The sequence below is a fragment of the Eretmochelys imbricata genome, chromosome 3 (genome assembly GCF_965152235.1).
Source record: "Eretmochelys imbricata isolate rEreImb1 chromosome 3, rEreImb1.hap1, whole genome shotgun sequence".
Classification (NCBI taxonomy): Eukaryota; Metazoa; Chordata; order Testudines; family Cheloniidae; genus Eretmochelys; species Eretmochelys imbricata.
In genome coordinates, this window is record NC_135574.1 from 114305825 (window position 1) to 114331209 (window position 25385).

General features: G+C 42.3%; 1 protein-coding gene across 5 annotated transcripts in view; it reads left to right on the forward strand.

Moving 5' to 3' along the window:
* Positions 1–25385, forward strand: part of MTHFD1L (methylenetetrahydrofolate dehydrogenase (NADP+ dependent) 1 like) — a 249431-nt gene that overhangs the window by 100769 nt on the left and 123277 nt on the right. For all 5 annotated transcript variants that reach the window (XM_077813207.1, XM_077813210.1, XM_077813209.1 and 2 more), the window contains one exon: positions 14357–14468. In XM_077813207.1, the coding sequence (XP_077669333.1) occupies positions 14357–14468 (112 nt within the window). The remainder of the gene's footprint in view (positions 1–14356; positions 14469–25385) is intronic.

Here is a 25385-nt window from a genome sequence, read left to right on the forward strand (position 1 = left end):
ATTTTCCTCCCCTTCCCCCATTGTTCTTGTCAACTGCTGGAAATGGCCCACCTTGATTATCACTACAAAAGGTCGTCCCCCTCTTCCTGTTGGCAATAGCTCACCTTTCCTGATCACTCTTGTTACAATCTGTATGGTAACACCCACTATTTCATGTTCTCTGTGTATATAAGATCTCCCCACTATATTTTCCACTGTATGCATCCGATGAAGTGAGCTGTAGCTCACGAAAGCTTATGCTCTAATAAATTCGTTAGTCTCTGAGGTGCCACGGGTACTCCTTTTCTTTTTTTAAAAAGAAAAGGAGTACTTGTGGCACCTTAGAGACTAACCAATTTATTTGAGCATGAGCTTTCGTGAGCTACAGCTCACTTCATCGGATGCATACCGTGAAAACACGGTATGTTCACGGTATGCATCCGATGAAGTGAGCTGTAGCTCACGAAAGCTCATGCTCAAATAAATTGGTTAGTCTCTAAGGTGCCACAAGTACTCCTTTTCTTTTTGCGAATACAGACTAACACGGCTGTTACTCTGAAACCTTTTCTTTTTGCGGATACAGACTAACACGGCTGCTACTCTGAAAGAAATGTATGTGTGTTTTGGTGACATTCAATAACAGAAACCAGAGATCACCCAGAACCAAGAAAAATGCTTCCATGAATTTGGGTACTAAATTGGTATCCAGACTACCTTTTGGGGTACATCAGTCATGAAGTAGCTTTGATTCTGCTGTCTGGTTTGTATCACTCTATTAGCACTGTGTGTATCTGTTCAGAAATGGTATCATGTAAAGAGCTGTTGTTTTGCTGTGTTATTTTAAAAGAAAATGATAAATGTTAGAATAGTTTTATTTGATTCATGGGCATTTAGTCATGAGAGCCACACTCTTATTTTTCAGTTATTTTTCATTGTGTATTTCTTTATTCACCCTTCTACACAGTACTGATTTCTGCCTTTTATGTGGCACTAGTCTGTTCTGGTTCATTCCATGCTATGGCTGAAACATCCTGTGATGGTTTTCAGGGTACCCAGGACTGTGAGTCACCTTCTCACTGCGTGCCATCCAGTGAGAGAAACTCGTTTGTGCTTAACAGAGTATCAGCTCCCTGATACCACTAGCCTGTTGGCCACCCAGTCACTCCTTTGGGCAATGCCAGCCCTGACTTTGCCTTGCAGGTTAACAAACAATGCACTTGAGTCCCTTTGAAGCATTCCTCTTTAATGTCCGGGCTCCAGCCCCTTCTCCACTGAACACTCACAGAAATAGCAGGTCTGCTGTCCTCAAGGGACAATATACACATCAGATGGTATGATTCAGTTCAGGATCAGCACCTTGCTTATTACCACAACATTGAGATATGCTTATCGTGAAATCAAGGATAAGTTTTTAACCGAGGTTTCCCCACTCTCTCGCCCTTGTTGACTTCATATCCCTTTGTTGACTTTGCATGTAAATGTGTCTCCACTGTGTTAGTTTGCAGTGCTTAATATACGTCCCAACAGAGAGACAGGTGAATAAGCATTTTTATCTGACAGGAAACCTGTTTCTCCATATGAGAACATATTTTCAGGATACATATATAACTCCTTACCCTGTATCTGTATGTACGTTTCACCAGCAATATTAATGACCAGTGTGACTCTGGCTTTCATTCAAGACCTCCTGTGAGCAAATTTCAAGACCCTCCTCCAAAGCTTAATTGGAGGCACTAGAGCTTCAGTAAGAGGAAGAATTTTTTTTTTAACATGAGCAAAATACCTTACTCCTAATTTCATTCTCGGAGGTGACTGAACCATTTTTGCTGAAACTTTTAAAATAAAATAAAATCAGCCTAAGGCAGACACCTGGCATGGAAATTTCAACCTGAAGAGTTGTTAATGTTTGGCAAAACTGTAAGCAACTGAAAACAGGAGCTAATAATAGGAAGTATTGGGCAACCTTAACAATAGGTAATGGTACCAGCTCTGCATATAATAAATGTCGCACTTCAGGAACTTTTACATCTGATGTGGCTATTATGCTAGTTTTAACTGTACATAATGTTTTCATAGTGTTTTATCCATGTCTGTCATGAATGATACTCTTGTGAACTGCTCCTATAACATTTGACATTTATTTATACAATGTGTAGCAGAGAAACAACAGTATCTAACAACTCTGTGGAGTGGTAATATGGTTGCCCTGTAACTCATGTTGTAGTTAAAGTACAAATCATAGCAAGGGGTGATAAATACCATAAACACCTTGTCAGCTATTGATAATCTTGCATATTTTGCTTTATGCGTGATTTGCTTCCTGCAATTTTTTGATAACCAAGAATTTCCCTTATTAAATGTATACACTATGTTGTTGATAGTTTGTATATATAGTTTTTTAGGAATGGGTCACAAAATAAGTGGCAGCTGTACATTTCGAGGCATTGTGAAATTCTCCATAAATTTTTAAGGGGCCTTTGGAGATGTCTGATGTGGGTCTTTAGGGGGGCATTGCTTTTATAGCTACAAACGTCATTCTGAGAAGATTTTTAATCCATTTGTTCAAGAGTGTGCCTGAGGTGCCAAAGGTCTGTTCGGGGTTCATTCTCATGGGTAACCAGCCCGTGCTTTTTTGCTCCAGGAGTTTTGTTGCCTACAAGAGCTAATGAGAGAATGAAACTTTTAACTAACTCCCTTCTATTTTCTGGATTTTCGAACTCCATTGAGCTATTTTTGGAGTCTTCGTTTCACTAGACACCTTCTCCGATTAAAAGCTCGGGCCCTATATGTATCTAAAAGTGTGTCAGATTAAGGTGCCTCAGATGCAGTTGTCTCTGATTAAACGTACCTTTGGGGCTTTTGCGGCTGAAGGTCACTTGAACCAGACAATTCAGGACACATAACTTTAAAAAACATGCTTTAAGAGCAGACACTGTGGAACTCTTTTTCAGCTAGCTTTAGTTGTCATGTTTTAGAACAGATTGCTCGCAGTGCTGTATGAAAACTTACTGAACAATAAAGTCCAAGGTAAAAATAAATTCAGTGGACTAGAATCCACAGTAGATTTTGATATATTAATTTTACAGCTGTGATAGTTATACAGGTAGTTCATTTAATGTGAGATAAATTGTGGATTATAGAAACAAACAGGCTAGATTTGTAGAAACTATTAAAAGCCTTATTAAAAACAGCATAGGAGGAAATGGTTTGTTGTTTGTTTTACTTAGATTTTAAGCTGTTTGGAGTGGGGGCCATCTTTTTGCTATGTGTTTTGTAACTTGCCTAGTGCATGATTAGGGCCCCTAGGATCTGCTGCTAACAATAATAAGCTTTGAATAGAGGGGAGGATCATATGTTTAGAAGCTCACTTGCAATTTGAAGGTTTCCCTAGTTCAAGTTGAGTTTTTGCATAAAACTCTACTGGCATTTCACTGCTATAGTCCCTAGAGGACATAAAGGAACACTGACTCAAAAGAGTGGGAGTATAGTGATGTTGATAAGCTATATCATTCTTTTTGTTCTAAGACATGATGTTTGTTGCTCTTTCTTTCTGGTTTTGTTCCACTGTTTCATCTTTAAAACATGTACAGCAGAGTAGCCATCAGATGGTTCATGGGAATTGTCTATCTTTTCAATAACATCCCCTCACACACATGTGCACTCACACAGATGTGTACACGCATTCTCCCACAAAGACAAATTGTGTTCTCACAGAAGGATCCTGAAATTTTATACGTAGGAGTCTAAAGTACTCTTTTGTCTGCTTGAAGGAAAGTGCTTGTGTATGTGCAAATCGCACACAGATAAAATATAAGATTAGATGATTGTAGTTGGCATTCTGTAATGGTGAGGACTAAAAATAGTGTCATTAAAACAGAAAAATCATTTTAAGGATTAAGAGTAGGTCTGTCAAGCGATTAAAAAAATTAATCATGATTAATTGCCATTTTAATCTCCCTGTTAATAGAATATCAATTGAAATTAAATATTTTTGGATTTTTTCTACATTTTCAAGTACATTGATTTCAATTACAACACAGAATGCAAAGTGTGCAGTGCTCACTTTATATTTATTTTTCATTACAAACATTTGCACTGTACAAAACAAGATTTAGTATTTTTCAATTTACTTAATACAAGTACTGTAGTGCAACCTCTTTATCATGAAAGTTGAACTTACAAATATAGAATTATGTATAAAAAATTACTGCATTCAAAAATAAAACAATGTAAAAATTTAGAGCCTTCAAGTCCACTGAGTCCTACTTTTTGTTCAGCCAATTGCTCAGACAAATTTTGTTTACATTTGCAGAAGATAATGCTGCCTGCTTCTTGTTTTCAGTGTCACCTGAAAGTGAGAACAGGCGTTCGCATGGCACCATTGTAGCCGGCATCGCAAGATTTTACATGTCCGATGCGCTAAAGATTCATGTCTACCTTTATGCTTCAGCCACCATTCCAGAGGACATACTACCATGCTGATAATGCTCATTTTAAAAAAAAAATGTGTTAATTAAATTTGTGGCTGAACTCCTTGGGGGAGAGTTGTATGTCTCCTGCTCTGTTTTACCTGTATTCTGCTATATATTTCATGTTATAACAGTCTCGGATGTTGTTGTTTTAAGAACACTTTCACTGCAGAGTTGACAAAATGCAAAGAAGGTACCAATGTGAGATTTCTAAAGATAGCTACAGCACTTGACCCAAGGTTTAAGAATCTGAAGTGCCTTCCAAAATCTGAGAGGGACGAGTTGTGGAGCATGTTTTCAGAAGTCTTAAAAGAGCAACACTCCAATGCAGAAACTATAGAATCCAAACCACCAAAAAAGAAAATCAACCTCCTGTTGGTGGCATCTGACTCAGATGATGAAAATGACCATCCCTTGATCCGTACTGCTTTGGATAGTTATTGAGCAGAACCCATCATCAGCATGGACACATGTCCTCTGGAATGGTTGTTGAAGCATGAAGGAACGTACGAATCTGTAGCACAGGAGTCTCAAACATGCGGGTTATTTTCTGCAACACCCTCCCTCCCAGCGTTTACCTAGAGCGGCTCTGGCCCAGCGCACACCGGGGGCAGGGCAGGCTCCCTGCCTGTCTGCCCTGCCCCCGTGCCACTCCAGGAAGTGGCCAGGACCTGGGGGAGGGGGTGCACAGGGATCTATGTGTTGCCCTGGCCGCGCCTCCAGGTACCTCACCCAAAGCTCCCATTGGCCGCCGTTCTCCGTTCCCAGCCAATGGGAGTTGCGGGGGGGCGGTGTCTGGAGGCACAGCCAGGACAACACAAAGACCCCCATTTGCCCCCCCGCCCCCTCCAGGTTCCGGCCGCTTCCTGGAGCTTCCTGCCCCCCCGGTGCGCTCCGGGCCAGAGCCTGGCCCCCAAACCCCTCCTACAGCCAAACCCCCTGCCGCACTCTGCACCCCTCCAGCACTCCGACCCCCTGCCATGAGCCCCCTGCTTCACCCTGCACCCTGACCCCCTGCCCTGAGCCCCCTGCCTCACCCCGCATCCCTCCTGCACCCTGACCCCCTGCTTCACTCCACACCGCTCCTGCACCCCCTGGGGTCAGGGGGAGGGCAGAGTTGGGGTGGGGATTTTGGGGAAGGGGTTGGAATGGGGGCAGGGAAGGGGTGGGAAGAGGTGGGGCAGGGGAGGGACCTCATGGAAGGGGTTGAGTGGGGGTCGGGCCAGGGCAGCTGAGGGGCGGTCAGTGATGCGGCCCTCGGGTCAATGTATTTGTCCTCATGTGGCCCTCGTGGTCATTTGAGTTTGAGACCCCTGGTTAAGATGATAGGAAGGAGGCCAGCTACAGCGGTACTATGTGAATGCCAAGTGACACTGTAAACAAGAACTGGTCAGCATTATCTCCTGCAAATGTAAACAAACTTGTTTGTTTGAGTGATTGGCTGAACAAGAAGTAGGACTCAGTGGACTTGTCAATTCTAAAATTTTACATTGTTTTATTTTTGAATGCAATTATTTTTTATACATAATTTTACATTTGTAAGTTCAACTTTCATGATAAAGAGATTGCGCTACGGTATTGTTAAACTGATTAATCGCCATTCATTTTTTTGAGTTAATTGTGTGAGTTAACTGCGATTAATTGACCACCCTCGTTAAGAGTAATCTGGGTTTGTTAATTCTCTGAACTATTTTCTCTTATCAGGACGGAAGCATTTTAAATAATGTAAAGCAGATTTTAATAACTTCATTACTTCACTACCTGAACTCAATTACGATGATATTCTTTGCAGAATATAGACATTTGAGGTTAATTCTCACCTATAACAAATTATTTTAAATACATTTTAGTGAAAATTTAAAAAAGAAGCAACTAGCTTTATTATCTAGATAATCTCAGGCTGTTTGCCGCCTGTCTCCAGTAAAGCATTAGAATATTTAATACAGAATAGGACTACTTGTGGCACCTTAGAGACTAACAAATTTATTAGAGCATGAGCTTTCGTGGGCTACAGCTCACTTCATCGGATGCATAGAATGGAACGTATAGTAAGACGAGATATATATGTGTGTGTGTGTGTATATATATATACACACACACACACACAGAGAACATGAAAAGGTGGAGTAAGAGGCTAATTAATTAAGAAGAGCTATTATCAGGTGCCACAAATACTCCTGTTTTTTGCGAATACAGGCTAACATGGCTGCTACTCTGAAACCTGTCATAATACAAAACAGTATTTCATTTTACAGCATTGGTGCTAAAGTCCATGTCTATTCAAAGAGTTCAATACACATCAAATTAAAAATATTCCCAGGCAATGAGTTGTCTCACATGTTCTGATTCATGCAAAAGATTTTTGTCAGTATCAGTTAGATAATATGCTTTGTTTAATTCTAATCCTATTTTGTGGATGCTCCTTTTCTGTGATGCTTACAAAAATCTTGACAATGGTTAGACTGCTGGTGTATGGAGACCACATCCTATTATACTGACCAATATTCTCTCATTGGTTCACTGTACTCCCTCGGGATCTGTATACATCTGTTCTCTCATCTTATACTGAGGGCTTGTCTACGCTACAAAATTAAGTCAACTTGATCTAGTTCGACCTTGAGCCTCCGAATTAAGTCGATTGTGCGTTGCCACGCCATGCTCGTTGTCTCGTGGAGTGCGTCCTCACTAGCAGTCCTGCATCGGCACACAAAGCAGTGCATCTTGGGTAGCTGTCCCAAAGTGCAACTTGCCGTAGTATGTCTTGGGAAGTTTGTGCAATGCCTCATGGGACCAAAACACAGTCATAGGGGAGAATGGGAACATTGCATCGGCATCCCATGATGCACTGTGCTCTCTCCCTCATATCAACAGCAAACAACCCAGTGGTTTTCGCGCCTTAAAATTGCTATGCGTACACCATAACCCCAGAAGCATGGCGCCTGCTCAGTTATGCACTCTCGCTATGAGCGTCTCAAACACCTCGCACCTTCTTCTTCAGTATTTCCAGACCCGAAGTAGGGCCCGCCACACAGAACATAGCGATGTCCTGCAAGCAGCCCTGCTGTAAGCTATTGAAAAAAAAAACAATTCACATTTGCTGCTGGCAGTCACAGAGCAGCTGCACTCTGTTGAGCACCGTTTCTGGTCCCATGAAACAAGCACTGACTGGGTGACCGCATCGTTTTGCAGGTATGGGATGACGAGCAGTGGCAGCAGAACTTTCAAATGCGGAAGGCCACCTTCCAGGAACTTTGTGCAGAGCTTTCCCCTGCCCTGCAGTTCAGCAACACAAAAATGAGAGCTGCTCCTACAGTGAAGAAGCGAGTGGCAATCACTGTTTGGAAACTTGCAACACCAGACAGTTACCAGTCAGTGGTGAATCAATTTGGAGTAGGTAAATCAACGATGGGAGCTGCTATGCTCCATATGTGCAGGGCCATTAACAGACTTAAACTGTTCAGGAAGGACAGGCAGGGCAGAAAAGGTGGGGGAGTAGTACTATATGTAAGGGAGCAGTATGACTGCTCAGAGCTACGGTACGAAACTGCAGAAAAACCTGAGTGTCTCTGGATTAAGTTTAGAAGTGTGAGCAACAAGAGTGATGTAGTGGTGGGAGTCTGCTATAGACCACCGGACCAGGGCGATGAGGTGGATGAGGCTTTCTTCCGGCAACTCGCAGAAGCTACTAGATCGCACGCCCTGGTTCTCATGGGTGACTTTAATCTTCCTGATATCTGCTGGGAGAGCACTACAGCGGTGCATAGACAATCCAGGAAGTTTTTGGAAAGCGTAGGGGACAATTTCCTGGTGCAAGTGCTAGAGGAGCCAACTAGTGGGGGAGCTTTTCTTGACCTGCTGCTCACAAACCGGGAAGAATTAGTGGGGGAAGTAAAAGTGGATGGGAATCTAGGAGGCAGTGACCATGAGTTGGTTGAGTTCAGGATCCTGACACAGGGAAGAAAGGTAAGCAGCAGGATACGGACCCTGGACTTCAGGAAAGCAGACTTCGACTCCCTCAGGGAACGGATGGGTAGGATCCCCTGGGGGACTAACATGAAGGGGAAAGGAGTCCAGGAGAGCTGGCTGTATTTCAAGGAATCCCTGTTGAGGTTACAGGGACAAACCATCCCGATGAGTCGAAAGAATAGTAAATATGGCAGGCGACCAGCTTGGCTTAATGGTGAAATCTTAGCGGATCTTAAACATAAAAAAGAAGCTTACAAGAAGTGGCAGGTTGGACATATGACCAGGGAAGAGTATAAAAATCCTGCTCGGGCATGTAGGAATGAAATCAGGAGGGCCAAATCGCACCTGGAGCTGCAGCTGGCAAGAGATGTTAAGAGTAACAAGAAGGGTTTCTTCAGGTATGTTGGCAACAAGAAGAAAGCCAAGGAAAGTGTGGGCCCCTTGCTGAATGAGGGAGGCAACCTAGTGACAGAGGATGTGGAAAAAGCTAATGTGCTCAATGCTTTTTTTGCCTCTGTCTTCACTAACAAGGACAGCTCCCAGACTGCTGCGCTGGGCATCACAACATGGGGAGTAGATGGCCAGCCCTCTGTGGAGAAAGAGGTGGTTAGGGACTATTTAGAAAAGTTGGATGTGCACAAATCCATGGGGCCGGACGAGTTGCATCCGAGAGCGCTAAAGGAATTGGCGGCTGTGATTGCAGAGCCACTGGCCATTATCTTTGAAAACTCGTGGCGAATGGGGGAAGTCCTAGATGACTGGAAAAAGGCTAATGTAGTGCCAATCTTTAAAAAAGGGAAGAAGGAGGATCCTGGGAACTACAGGCCAGTCAGCCTCACCTCAGTCCCCGGAAAAATCATGGAGTAGGTCCTCAAGGAATCAATCCTGAAGCACTTACATGAGAGGAAAGTGATCAGGAACAGTCAGCATAGATTCACCAAGGGAAGGTCATGCCTGACTAATCTAATCTCCTTCTATGATGAGATTACTGGTTCTGTGGATGAAGGGAAAGCAGTGGATGTATTGTTTCTTGACTTTAGCAAAGCTTTTGACACAGTCTCCCACAGTATTCTTGTCAGCAAGTTAAAGTAGTATGGGCTGGATGAATGCACTATAAGGTGGATAGAAAGTTGGCTAGATTGTCGGGCTCAACGGGTAGTGATCAATGGCTCCATGTCTAGTTGGCAGGCGGTGTCAAGTGGAGTGCCCCAGGGGTCGGTCCTGGGGCCGGTTTTGTTCAATATCTTCATAAATGATCTGGAGGATGGTGTGGATTGCACTCTCAGCAAATGTGCGGATGATACTAAACTGGGAGGAGTGGTAGATACGCTGGAGGGCAGGGATAGGATACAGAGGGACCTAGACAAATTGGAGGATTGGGCCAAAAGAAATCTGATGAGATTCAATAAGGATAAGTGCAGGGTCCTGCACTTAGGATGGAAGAACCCCAATGCACAGCTACAGACTAGGGACCGAATGGCTAGGCAGCAGTTCTGCGGAAAAGGACCTAGGGGTGACAGTGGACGAGAAGCTGGATATGAGTCAGCAGTGTGCCCTTGTTGCCAAAAAGGCCAATTGCATTTTGGGATGTATAAGTAGGGGCATAGCGAGCAGATCAAGGGACGTGATCGTTCCCCTCTATTCGACATTGGTGAGGCCTCATCTGGAGTACTGTGTCCAGTTTTGGGCCCCACACTACAGGAAGGATGTGGATAAATTGGAGAGAGTCCAGCGAAGGGCAACAAAAATGATTAGGGGTCTGGAACACATGACTTGTGAGGAGAGGCTGAGGGAACTGGGATTGTTTAGTCTGCAGAAGAGAAGAATGAGAGGGGATTTGATCGCTGCTTTCAACTACCTGAGAGGTGGTTCCAGAGAGGATGGTTCTAGACTATTCTCAGTGGTAGAAGAGGACAGGACAAGGAGTAATGGTCTCAAGTTGCAGTGGGGGAGGTTTAGGTTGGATATTAGGAAAAACTTCTTCACTAGGAGGGTGGTGAAATACTGGAATGCATTACCTAGGGAGGTGGTAGAATCTCCTTCCTTAGAAGTTTTTAAGGTCAGGCTTGACAAAGCCCTGGCTGGTATGATTTAATTGGGGATCGGTCCTGCTTTGAGCAGGGGGTTGGACTAGATGACCTCCTGAGGTCCCTTCCAACTCTGATATTCTATGATTCTATGACTTCTGCTACGAAGGGTAGTGAGTCTGAGAAATGTGCAGGAGATAGTGGATGGTTTTGCTGCAAGGGGGTTCCCTAACTGCGGTGGGGCAGTAGATGGCACACATCCCCATCTTGGCACCAGACCACCTTGCCAAAGAGTATATAAACCAAAAGGGATACTTTCCAATGGTGTTGCAAGTGCTGATGGATCACAGAGGGTGTTTCACTGTCATCAGTGTAGGCTAGTCAGGAAAGATTCATGACGTGCGCATCTTTAGGAACTCAGGTCTGTTCAAAAAGCTGCAATCTGGGTCTTTCGTTCCAGACCACAAAATGAACAATGACGACATTGAGATGCCTATAGTTATCCTGCCTATAGTTATCCTACCCCAGACTACCCCTTGCTCCCAGGGCTCATGAAGCCATGCACCGGCTGCCCGGACAGCAGTAAGGAACAGTTCAACTATAGGCTCAGCAAGTGCAGAATGGTGGTTGAATGTGCCTTTGGTCGTTTAAAAGGGCACTGGAGAAGTTTACTAACAAGGTTGGACCTTAGTGAGGAGAACATCCCCATGATTATAGCTGCTTGTTGTGTGCTCCATAATATCTGTGGGGAAAAAAGGGGGGAAAATTTTCTGCCGGGGTGGGCAGTTGAGACAGATTGCATGGCAGCTGTTTTTGAGCAGCCAGACACCAGGGGAATAAGAAGAGCACAGCAAGGGGCGCTGCATATCCGCAAGGCTTTGAAAAGCTGTTTCAATAATGAGTTGCAGTAATGTGAGCTGCTTGTCTGCATTGTGCTTTCCCAGACCTTCACCTGGCTTGTGTCATGTTCCTGTAAAGCCAACCCCCTGCCCAAACCCACTGCTTATACGCAATAAAGAACATTTATTTCTTGAATCCATTTACTTTATTTAACAAATATAAGTAAAGAAGGAGAGCAGAAAGAAAAGGTAACCTTGGGGAAAAGGGCTTGTAAAGTTGGAACAGGAGAAACATTTTTAGCTGTGTAACATAACACTGCATTCCAGACCATCAAAGGTCTGTGAATGGGCACCTTCTGTTCCTTGTACCCTCCCCCTCGAGTTAACTGAAAGGGATAATGGACTTTTTGCTCATGCCTCATGAAACGCTTGGGGGAGGATGATTCTGCACCAGGTGATGCTGGCTGGCTGTCCACCAGGGTCTGCAGTGGGACTCTACCTTCCTGCTTCTGTTCCTGCAGTTCAACCAGACACCTCAACATGTCTGCTTAGTCCCTCATAATCCGAAGCATCTCATCCTGCGTCGCATGCTCTCACTCACTGGAAGCTTTCCTGCTCTCCATGTCTAACTTCTTGGACAGTGAAGTCCTCCACGTTCTCAGCTCTGTGTCAGCTGCCCCGAAGGCGTTCATTGTCTCAGTGAACATGTCCTCCCATGTTCTCTTTCTCCTTCTAATCAGCAAAAGTCTGTTTTCAGGTGTTGATGACATGTCGAAGGATACATTTCCAGCTGTCAGTCATGGGGAAAAAATAAAGGAACTATTGTACATGAACAAAATGTTGCCATAGCAAGGCCATTTTCATTTGAAAAACCAAAACTCTTATTACACTAGATGCAAGCCATAACATAATCAGAATCCGTAACCATTCACTGTGCCATTTTGCTGCTCCAGCCATGGTATAGGACCCCCTGGGGGTAGGACCGCACTTTTCATGAAGTTTATGGCAGGCTTATGTTGGGAGCGGAGGTAGCTAGTCGAACAATGGCCCTTCCCCATAGCACCATGGGAAGTTGTTTACGAACGGGGCAGGGGGGGAGGGAGGGGAATGTTTTCACTCCCAAATTGCAGAATCTCTCATGTGGGGCCCCAGTCCCCTATTAGCCACTTTATACTACTTGCCAACCAATGCTGAGCACACTAAAGCACATTAGTGGCCCCATGGTTTGGCCATCTGGAATGTGGGAGGTCTACGTGCCCTTTTTTTCTCTTGTAAGAGCACTTTTAATGAGAACTTCCCCCATTTCTCCTCGGCGACCCTATGTTATATCAGTCTCCTGAGGGTAACAGAGGCGGAAAGGAAGGAGATGCTGCAAGCGTCTGGGTGTAGACCCGGTCCTTATGCTGCTGTGCTGTGTACCGCAATGATGCCAGCAGAATTAATTCAGGAGTTGCGTGGGAAAGTATCCTACCATGGTGGAAGAAATAAGACTGCCCCGCCCAGAAACCTTCTGCGAAGGATTGCAGAGTACCTCATTGAAAGCTTCCTAGAGATATCCCTGGAGGATTCCCGGGCTATCGCAGTCCACATAAACAGTCTTTTCCAGGGGCCATCCTCTGCGTAGCTGGAACGGCCTCTTTTAAGCAGAGAACCAGAGCACCTTGCTGCTTCTTAACAGTAAACATGCAATACCACCGAATGTGTGTGCCCACTAAAGTTTAACTGAACTTTGATTGTAACTGTATACTCATCAGAGGTGCCTTTCCTGGCATCACAGTCGGCCACAGTGATGTCCTGCGACCCACAGGGCTCCAGAGTTAAAAATATTTCCTGGCTCATGGGGAGAATGGATCCACCGCTCGCCTGTCTCCCATTATCCTCCTCTTCCTCATCCACCATAGAATCCTCCTTGTTGTCCCTAGATTCACACACCTGTGAGGTGTCCACGTTGCTTCTGGGGGTGCTGGTAGGGTGACCCCTGAGAATAGCATGCAGCTCGTTGTAGAACTGGCATGTGTGGGGTTCCGCACGAGAACGACTGTTTGCATCTGTTGCCTTCTGTTATGCTTGGCGAAGTTTTTATTTTCACACAGCACTGATGTGCGTCCCGCTTGTCACCCTTCTCCCCCATTCCACGAGTGATCTTTGCATAGATGTCAGCGTTTCTTCTTCTGGATTGGAGCTCTGCCTGCACAGACTCTTCTCCCCACACAGCGATGAGATCCACCACATCCTGTGCAGAACAGGCTGGAGCGTGTTTGGAGCATGTAGTCTCTGTGATCAACTGTGCTCAAGCTGGCATGCTCCCAATGCTTAGGAAATGGGAAATCAAACATTCCCGGGGCTTTAGCAGGGGAAGGGCTGTTTCCTGTGTACCTGGCTGCAGTGCAGCAGAGTTGAGAATGATCACCAGAGTGGTCACAGACACCACCTGGAGGCCAATTAAGTCAAATTACACAATGCTGCATCTGCAGTACCTCACAGTCGACCCATGAAAATCAAATTAAGCACTATGCCTCTTGGAGAGATGGAGTACAGAAGACGACATTAGAGGCGACTTAAGTCGGCATAACGGACCCGGTAGTATAGACACCTACTTTAACAGGTCGACTTAAGGCAGCTTCCTTCGACCTAACTTTTTAGCGTAGACCAGGCCTTAGATTGGGTCTGGGACCATCTTTTATTCTGTGTTTTGTACAGTACTGTGGGCTCCTAGGCACTACAGTAATGCTAATATAATATGTTGTGTGTGTAGCTCTGCTGTTTTAACCGCTGTCATTTAGTGTTCTGTTATGAATGAAGATCCTAAAAAAAAAGGCGATCGTTTGTTGCTTCTTAGCATCTAGACTTTCACATGAATGGCACTATATGCCCCTGAGATTTCACTAAACCCCCCAAAAATTATCTGTTAACAACGTGAGTGTTATCTCTTACTATCATATGGCTTCCAGTCCCTGTGCCCCCAGGCAGTTTTCTTAAAACTGTATACCTCAAAAAAGTATACACCTGTGGAGCCAGTTCCCTTCTCCGACTGTTTTATTACCTGGAATATAAATTCTCTCTTTGTATCTTCCAGGGAACTCCAGTATTTGTGCATGCTGGACCCTTTGCTAATATTGCACATGGGAACTCTTCAGTTTTGGCAGACAAGATTGCCCTGAAGCTGGTTGGAGAAGGAGGATTTGTGGGTAAGGTTTTTTGGGGGTTTTTTTGTTTTTTTCCATTTTATTATTATTATTACTCTCTCATGACCAGTTCCTGTCAGTTGTTGGGTTTAGTGTGAGGGTGGTGGTGGTGGCTTGTGATAGACTACATGATCGGATGGTTCCTTCTGGTCTTAAACTCTGACTGTACAACAAGGCGCCAAACAATAGCTGCATAGCTGCCGCAATCCATAAGTTAATATTGAAGGATAAAATTGTACTGACGAACTATGTTGCTAGTGTGTTCCAGACTGAAGTTGAGAATATTGTTTAATACGTCTTCAAAAGTCATAGTGTAAAAATGGCAGCTTCTTACCCTGTCTCTGGTCTGTTCACATTACTAACTACATCCCTAGCCTGCACTGAGAGTCACATGAACGGACAGAGCCCTATTAACACCAAAGAGGTTCTGTGGATTTCCACCTGCACAGTTCTTATTGCAGGACCAGGGCCTAAAATACATTTTTACTACTTATTAGCAGTTCAGGACCAATACAGATGTGGGAGAGGACTGGATCCTATTATAGCTCAAATCTCTCAGCAGAATGATTAGTTAAATTACAAAAAATTTTAGTAGTGGAGATATCAGAATCAGAAAGAATTCAGCTTGAGTTTTAGATTCCAGGTTGAGGTTGTACTGCTGACATTTAGAAATAGAAAATTGTTTACATGTAAACGGACTAAATTTTATATGAAAGTCAAACATGGAATCTGATGGAACAGTTTCAAGTAACTTTTTAATAGTATAATTGCTATTTAAATACTCCTCCACTGTGTTGTGAATCCAAACAAAAACAGCACAGTTGGAGAGCAGGAGAACCAGAAAGTCTCTTTCTAACTATTTAAACTGAGTAAAACGCAAAATAAATGCAGACCTTACATAATGAAACGTAAATTAGTTTTTCAATAGTCTTGTTTATTAATAATCTCAAAATTAAAAGTAAAGATTCTTTTTATCATTCCCAGAGTTATGCAGATATAAATTGATGATTCTGGTTAAGCAAATGTAAAGATGTTTTTGTAAAATAAGGTGCTATGTAATGGTAAGTTCTTAAACAGACACAGCTATATTTTTACTTCATTCCAAACATATTCTAATCAATATTAGACATTTTCTCTTTAGAACCATTTTGTCCTTTTCCATTCAGCGTTTTCATAAGATGGCATTACGATAAACATGCTCATTTGGTCTGTTTTCATGAACAATGTATAACCTACAAAAGAAGGGTGGGCTATGCAGTGCAAGCTTGGTAAGTAAGAATTTGTATTTCTGGATGTCAAGGTCAGCAGTAGATTAAACATTCCTAAAACAAGTTCATATGCCTTGTCCTTTTAGCATGCACATGTACATCATACAGAGAGGTGAGGCTTTTATTTTGTGAAAACATTTCAGTTACTGCTGCCTATTTCTCTGGTTCCTGCTGAGTTCTAAAATATAAACATCTTGTGTAAGGAAAGATTTTTTTTTTTTAATCCTCACTGTAGATATCAAAGGTAACACTGAATTTCTTACAATTTAGTTATTTTTACAAATATGCTTGTGATGACTGAAAACAAACTGCCCTGCTTTTCTAACTTTTCACATCTTGGAATCCCTAGCAGTCTTAGATGCAGTTTATTTTTACTATGACTACGTTGGGAAACTGAATGACTTACTATCTAACCTATTTTGTCACCACATAACACCATGGCTAACAGATCTCAAGTGTACGGATAAATGTCAGTGGTATGTGTCTGCACCCTTTGAGGAGTTGTGCTCACCCTTTGTCAAGGAAGTTCCCATCTAGGGATTCTCTGAAACCTTGTGTGCCCTTGGATTCACAGGTAGCAGTGGAAGAGAGTCCTTTTATCCAGTGATGGATTGGCTTTGACATTATGACTTTTTATAGCTGTGTGGATGTGGACTTTGCCAGAATTGAATCAAGTTATTCATCTAACATGTTAACATTAAAATCCTCCATAAGTAGTAGCTTGCTATTAGGGAGACTTTATACAGGATAGAGTACAAAACTGGCAGTGAACTCTTTGGGGTATTATCTTTAGGAAAAGTTTCTTCCATTTCTGATCTTAATGCTGGAGAGAGTCATATATATATGCATGTTTTATACCCAGACATTGGTATAAACTGCACACAGAGGACAAATTCCTCTCTCAAAAGAAGTTGAATATTGAATTTATCAGCTTACCCTACCAAATCAAAATAATTGGTCGGGTATGTGGGGATCTGAGACAGTTACAGATGGTTTGTCATTCACTGTGCTGTAAACCAAACAAAATTCACCCAGGTAGAGAAAAAGAAGGTAGTCTTGCATAAGATGATGATAATGAGCCTTATAAAAATAATGCAAACATATGTATAGAGGAAAACTTTTTAAAACATATTGAAGCTGAATAGCCATAATAACTGTGATGAATTAAACCCCATGAAAATCAACATTGGATATAACAGAAGATACATTAACTGTGTAAAGTATCTGTTCATTATACCTTTTCTCTACAATTTAAGTACCAGAGGAGATTTAAAACCAACCAGATGTAAGGGACCAGGGCACAGGTGGTCTGGCCCAGCAGTCAGAGCTCGGCTGGAATCTGCACATGAGGGACTGTAGACGGTGAGCAGGAGTTGGAGAATCATAGAATATCAGGGTTGGAAGGGACCTCAGGAGGTCATCTAGTCCAACCCCCTGCTCAAAGCAGGACCGATCCCCAATTAAATCATCCCAGCCAGTGCTTTGTCAAGCCTGACCTTAAAAACTTCTGAGGAAGGAGATTCCACCACCTCCCTAGGTAGCGCATTCCAGTGTTTCATCACCCTCCTAGTGAAAAAGTTTTTCCTAATATCCAACCTAAATCTCCCCCACTGCAACTTGAGACCGTTACTCCTTGTCCTGTCATCTGCTACCACTGAGAACAGTCTAGAGCCATCCTCTTTGGAACCCCCTTTCAGGTAGTTGAAAGCAGCTATCAAATCCCCCCTCATTCTTCTCTTCCGTAGACTAAACATCCCCAGTTCCCTCAGCCGCTCCTCATAAGTCATGTGTTCCAGTCCCCTAATCATTTTTGTTGCCCTCCGCTGGACTCTTTCCGATTTTTCCACATCCTTCTTGTAGTGTGGAGCCCAAAACTGGACACAGTACTCCAGATGAGGCCTCACCAGTGTCGAATAGAGGGGAACAATCACGTCCCTCGATCTGCTGGCAATGCCCCTACTTATACAGCCCCAAATGCCATTGGCCTTCTTGGCAACAAGGGCACACTGTTGACTCATATCCAGCTTCTTGTCCACTGTAACCCCTAGGTCCTTTTCTGCAGAACTGCTGCCTAGCCATTCGGTCCCTAGTCTATAGCTGTGCATTGGGTTCTTCCGTCCTAAGTGCAGGACTCTGCACTTGTCCTTGTTGAACCTCATCAGATTTCTTTTGGCCCAATCTTCCAATTTGTCTAGGGCCTTCTGTATCCTATCCCTACCCTCCAGCATATCTACCTCTCCTCCCAGTTTAGTGTCATCTGCAAACTTGCTGAGGGTGCAATCCACACCATCCTCCAGATCATTTATGAAGATATTGAACAAAACCGGCCCCAGGACCGACCCTTGGGGCACTCCACTTGATACCAGTTGCCAACTAGACATGGAGCCATTGATCACTACCCGTTGAGCCCGATAATCTAGCCAACTTTCTATCCACCTTATAGTGCATTCATCCAGCCCATACTACTTTAACTTGCTGGCAAGAATACTGTGGGAGACTGTGTCAAAAGCTTTGCTAAAGTCAAGGAACAACACGTCCACTGCTTTCCCCTCATCCACAGAGCCAGTTATCTCGTCATAGTAGGCAATTAGATTAGTCAGGCATGACTTGCACTTGGTGAATCCATGCTGACTGTTCCTGATCACTTTCCTCTCCTCTAAGTGCTTCAGAATTGATTCCTTGAGGACCTGCTCCATGATTTTTCCAGGGACTGAGGTGAGGCTGACTGGCCTGTAGTTCCCAGGATCCTCCTTCTTCCCTTTTTTAAAGATGGGCACTACATTAGCCTTTTTCCAGAGAAATCCACTAGAGCAACAGTTCTCAAACTTCATTGCATCATGATCCCCTTCTGACAACAAAAATGACTACATGACCCAAGAAGGGGGGGGACCTAAGATCGAGCCCCGCCACCTCGGGCGAGGGAGGGGGTCAAAGCTGAAGCCCAAGGTCTTCTGCCCTCGTTGGGGGGCATGTAACCTTAGCCCTGGGCTGGGGCGGAGGTGCAGGCTTGGGCTTCAGCCCTGTGCAGTGGGGCTTGGATTTCAGACTTGCTGGGGCCCAGGGTCAACACCAGCCTTGGAGACCCTGACCCATTTTGGGGTCCTGACCCACAATTTGAGAACCTCTGCACTAGACCCAGGTTTGGTAAGCAAGAGTCAGGCTAGAGTCAGAGTCAGATTCAGGCTGGGATCTGAGACTGGAGATCAGAAGACCCAAAGTCTGTGTGGTTGCCCAGATAATTTCCTAGGACACCCTCCTGGGTTAAATAAGGTGCTTGGCCAATCAGAGGGCTGCAGGATAATGTCACTCTGAGTCCTTTGGGTTGTACTTCTTGTGGTGCCTACTTTTCAAAGTGCTCCCTGGTTGTGGGTCTGCATGGCCTCCCAGTGGTACTGTGGGAATGTTTGCAGACCCAGGTTCTAGTCCATGGATCCTTACAACAGGTAGAAATTGCTTGATTTGTCTGTATTTCATTAACTTGAATTTTATAGCTTTTTTTATATATATATACTATGGATTTACCATTCACTTATCACAGGATATTCATCTTGCACAGGTCATTTTTTAATCTCTCCTAATACTACTGTCCTTGGAAACAAAGACTCACGAAATGAGGATGTATTTTTATTTGTTTGATTTTTCCTGAACAGCAGCAAAATTAGTTGCATAAAATCATTTTGGATAAAGTTTTTTTAAAATTTTTTTTTAATTTTCAAAATATTGGAAATCAAAGTTTTAATAATGGTTGTAATATCTGGAGTCATTTCAGGCCTTTGTATCATTGGGCAGTGATTTGTGGGTATTTGAATTTAAATTTTGTTTGCAAGAACAACGTTCTGCTCAATGTTTGAGTGGGACCTCTGACCTGATGTATTGTGGCTGTCAAATGAATAGCAATAATTAAGAAAATGGTGAATTATTAATGAAAATGTAGAGTTGTAGTCATCATGGAAAATGAGATTTTCCAAGTAGACTGTATGCATTTAAAAATGTTCAATGCAATGGTGGTAATCCATTTAAAGTGCACTGATATTGTAAGAGATGGATTTTCTTTATCACTAGTTTTGCTGATGTACATCTGGACAGGATCTGTTTGTTCCCACGTGATAGTTTGAAAGCCCATACTAGGTGGGAACACTTTGTACTCTTGATACATTAGTTATTCTCTGATAATGGAATCTATATTGCATTAAGCTGTATAGCAGATATAAGCCCTGTTCACTGTTATGTGCTTTCTTCGAATAAATCAAAAGCTTTTTAAGGGTTTAACATTTTTAATGTGTTCATTTTAGTGACTTCTATTGCTATATCCAGTAACTTTTCCACATGGCAGGTCTGATTCATATTGTCACAATGGAAGGAGGATGTAGCAAACACATTTGAATCTGTATGCAAGATGTAGAAGGTGAAAGAACTACCTTTGTTGCTGACTATTATTTCTGCGTTCAGTTCAGCTTAGTGTTGCTCTCAGGCATTCACAGTCTGTATTTGCACTTCATATCATTTGCTATACAGTTGTCTGTTTAAAATTCTTTTCTCTTTTGTTTGTTTTTGTTTGTTGGATCCACTTCCTCTGCTAGAGTGTTAGGCAGTGTAGTTAGGATAGTTTCGTCAATTCTCGATTTTCTTCTTTAGCTACTCCACAGGAGTGCACCTGAAATGTAGAAAATAAATCTCTATAAAACTGGGCTCTTTTTAGCTTTAAGTTAATGCAGTCTTTGGTCCACTAAGAGAAGGCTTTCCTGTTAACTCTGAATTAATAGACTCTTATGCCTCGATTTAGCAAGCACTTCAGCACATGCTTAACTTTATGCACATTTATACCCATCTCTGTTCAGCAAAGCACTTAGGCATATACTTTAAATTAAATTAATAATGTATTTAAGTGATTTGCTAAGGTGGGGCTTTATATAATGGAGAGATTTTGGGGGGAAATTTCTCACTGTTGCTAGTAAATAGCAGTAGCAACAGCGAGAGCTTTTTAAGTATCAGGTTATCTGACTCTGTGCAGAATAGATCTAAAACAAATGGTGTAAAAACTGCCCCAGCCCCCACGGGGGCCCTGTCTATTAGCGCTACCACCAGGAGCTACACTAAGCTGCATTGTGAAATGTTCACTAAAAACCCCTGCTTTGTGTCATTGAGTCTTCAGATCTGTGACATGGAGATTGTTCAGTTGCAGACCCATGGCATCAATACTTCTGTCCTCAGAGAGAGGAGGAGGATGGTCTTGTAGTTAGTGCATAGGACTATGACTGAGGAAAACTGAATTCAGGTTCGGGTTCTGCCACATACTTTTGGTGTGACCTTGGGTAAATACCTACTCTCTCGGTGCTTCCACTCAGTATCTGTAAAATGGGGATAAAAATACTTTGTCTATCTTGTCTAATTAAATTTGGCTTTTCAAGGCAGGAGCTGTCTCCTGCTATGTGTTTCTACAGTACCTCGTGGCACAATGGAGCCTTGCTCTCAGCTGGATCCTCTAGGTGCTACGATCATATAAATAAATAAATAATGAAAGTAGAGAGAGCGCTATCATGAATAGCTAATTGTTCTAGAGACTCAGTCAGACTGTTTATTCCCCTTACTTGGAGCTGAATGTTGTTCAATTCATGGGGAAAGTATTTTATCCTTTTGTATCGACCAAGAGTATTTGTGTCTGCAAGCACAATAAAGCACCTTACCTTAGTGTTCATTTCTGTGCATGAGCTCGTGTTGTCTTTTCTTTATCAGATCAAGTTATATGAAGAGTTGTCATGTTGAAAAACTGCAAAAATCTGCATGAAAAAGGCTCCATCTTGAGTTTGTAATAGTTTATATAAAACAGGCACATACTATAATACAGTGTACTTAGTGTTAAAGGTGGTGTGTGCTGTCCTGTAACTTGAGTCTAGAGAAGTCTGGATCCATTTTGTTTTATTACCCCCTTTGCCAAATATTACAAAATTCTGTCATTTCTGTTGTTGTAAAAAGATAAACAAAAGTGTCCTCAGCACCCCCATTTATTATTACTCTTCGTCCGCAGGAGTTGATATTTACTGTATTTTACCTCTAAAATCGATTGTTAATATATTTTGATGGAACTTCCATTTTTTAAATCAAAGATAAAGGTTTTGCAAATGAAGCTTTTTCAGAAGTTCAGGGTAAATTCTGTCTTCCATTTCTATAACCAGTTATTTATTCTACGGATGAGTTGGAAATGCATGGTGCTATGCTTTTGGAATTTTTTTTAAATGTTGATTTAAAGTTAAGTCCATATGTATCATTTTAACTTTGACTTTTTGATCAAAGTACAACCAGAGCTGGAGTCAGGTCTCTTTATTGTGAAGTCTTGTATTTGTCGAACTATCTCTGCTTGGGAGTTTAATATGTGAGTCATTCAAGTGAACTGAAGTCTTATATGGGCAATCATAGAGACATATAGAGTAGGCGTTTTAAGTCACTTCCCCAGGGCAGGATTGTTCTGTATAGTGTAACCTTATATGCTTTCTAAATGTCTATTTCTGAAATGTCTCTCTTTTAGAGCTTTTCTTTTGCATCTGTATCTCTGATACTCCAATCAGCATCTAGTTCTTCATTTGTTTGCATTGTCAAAGCTTCTCACTGCTTCATCCCTGGCTCTGTGCACCATTTATCTACACATTCCTCTTGTTGTTGCTGTCAACAGGAGTTTATAATTTAGTGTTGTTCTAATGAAGACAACTCTGGAGAGACACACCCAACCACTTGTCAGTTGGTTTCCAATTTCTGTACTGCACTGGTGTGTATCTTGCACTTTATAGACAAAATAAGCTTAACTGTAGAAGGAAACCTAACCAAACTAACGATTCCCATAACTTCATGCTTCCTGCCAGGTCTTCAATACTGATCTTTACACATTATGTTTTAGACCTTTGCAGCCTGTCACATGCCTCTTTATCCTGTGTGCCAGCAATGTGCAGTCCCTTCCTTGGTCTTCATTTTGCTTTTATATGAAAGCTTGCTTGAATTGGTTTCTTAACTCAATTCTAAATCATTTCCTTGTGGTTTAAATTTATAGTTAAACAAAGCTGACAGCTGGTGTGGCAGGGAAAGAAATTGTGAGCCTAGTTTGTATGTCACATGCTGTGGTTCAGGAAATATAATGTCTTTATTTATATTCGGTTACAGTGTTTTTCAGATTTCCCTTTTCCCCAGTTCTCTCAGGCATGTGTTCTAGGAGTAGTTCCATAGTTGGGCCTGATCCACAAAAGCTAGTCTATAATGGGGGCCAGTCCTCAGCTGGGGTAAACTGGCATAGATCCATAGACCAACTGAGGCTCTGACCTCCTTGAGGATAAGCTTCCTTGTTCTAGAGAATCTTTTGTACTTATTTATTGTATCCATATTTATAATTTTTCTTCATAATTGTGCTTCCGCTCAAGTTTAGAAAACTGGCAATTAATAAAGCTGTATCTTGAATCTGCTGTCAAACATTTGTGCGGAGAGTACAAAATACCTTTCTCTTCCTCATGATTTCTCACTGGCACTTGGAAGATTATCTTTTAGTATTTTTTTTCAAATATGTAAAGGAGAATATTTGCAAACATAAGTATTTTAACAGGCTTCTGTCTATATCATTTGCTACCTACAGTAGCCGTTAAAGTTACATTAACCATTACAGTAAAGAAACACTATTATTTATATAAAATCTTAGATGCTATATCTGACCTGGAGCAGTGCAGTAGACAAATTTACAACTCAGTGGCACTTTGACATGGTCAAAGTGACAAGCTAAGAAAACTGTCTTTTGCAGCAGTGTTTTGATTGGCTAGAAGAGGGACAGGATTGCATTTGTGAAGGCCAGAGAATAGGATGTTATAATAATCCAAGACATAAGATGAACGCCTAGCCTGGAGTTTTCACTGTGTGGATGGAATTGAAAAGCCATACCTTAGAGATGTTATTCAGTAAGAGTCTGCAAGATTTAGATACAGCCTGGATAAGAGGATTTAGAAAGAGGGCTAATTTGAAGGTGTCCCCCAGGTTATGGGACTGAGTGAAGGAGAGGATGTTGGTTTCGTCTTGGTGACTGAGAAGGAAGGGAGCGGAGAAATTGAGCTCAGTTTTAGCCACACTGACATTAAGCTGATAGTGGACATCCACAATTTGATGCCAGAGACCGAGGCCAAGATTTTAGTTTGGATGGTCAGACAGGTCTGGAGCAAAGAGGCGGGTCTGAGAGTCATCCGTATAGTATGATAGTTTAGTTAAATTAGTGTTTGCAGATGAGCATACACGGAGATAAAGGTATAGAGGGAAAAAATAAGGGGACCGAGGACAGAGCTCTGTGGGAGGATCATCTGAATGACACACTGAAGGAGCAATTAGAGAACTAGGAGAATCCTGAGAGAACAAGATCAGAACAATATATCAGGAAGAGAACTAACAGCATCAAAGGCAGCCAGTAGTCAAGAAAGATGGAGAGCGCGCACTGGTTCTGAACTTTGGCCAGGAATAAGTCATTAGAGAGTCATTTTAATTGGGGGGTGGGACAAGCCAAATTGGAGAAGAGGAACTTCAAACAGCAATTGTAGAAAGCCCATTCAATGAATTCTTGATGGTTCATGGTATATGTTTTTAAATTTAAAAAATTGTTTAGATAAGTGAATCTAGAAACTACATAGTTATATTATTTGTTTAATATTTCTTTGCTCAAGTTGAATACCAAAGCTTTTCTCTTCAGATGATAGTAGGTTGGTATTGAGCAGAACTCAAATGTCTGTTATTAAAGCTTTATGGCTTGCTTTATAAAATATTTTTAGAATCTGTAGTTTCATGTGTATAGATATAAATAAATAAATAAATAAATAATAAAATAATAAATTAACATCCTAAATTGCCTCAGTGTTAACTATAGGGCTCAAAGTATTTCCTCCCTGAAAAAATCCTTGAAGCCCCATAAACCATCACTTCATGTAAATGTGTGTGTACACATAGTCTATACATCATAGTCTGAATTCTCAAATTTAAGGACTTCTCAGATCAATGGAGAGAGTAGGTTTCAAAGTCAACAGAGACTCACTGAGAAAACTCTCCCTTCAACCCACATAAGCTGAAATCTCATTTTGGCTAGCTTGAGTATATGAACGGATCTCAAATGTCTCAATAGAATACAAGACAAGTTAAGATTTTTCTTGAATTGAATTATTTCAAGAAATTAATTGAAAGATTCCGCCTAATAAATGCTACCGAAGGACTAGATTTTGCAACCCTTGCATACACTTATGAGTGTTTACACCAGTAATCCCATTGAGGACAAGAAAGGAGACATCAAAAAGAAAAGACCTTGAGAACTTCAGCAATGTAGAATGCAGCTGGCCACTCACTCACAGCTAGATTGGTGCTCACGTTGGCAGGTCCCTTGTGAGATTAGTTATGTAAGTGCTCACTAATGTGAGCAAATGTTACACGACCTAACCATAAGCAAGCAGTCAGCTGCATTCTGCACTGATAAAGTTCTCATGGTCTCCCTTTTCTGTTTTGTTGGTCTACCATTCCCTTCCTCTACTAGTTCTGTCCCATTACTGCCCTCTGTTGTCCTAAACCAGTCAAATCCTTCTCTTTTCCTGACTTTCCACTGCTTTTCTGCATCAGTTGTATTACCTGTGGTCCACTGGGGGAATAGAAAGAC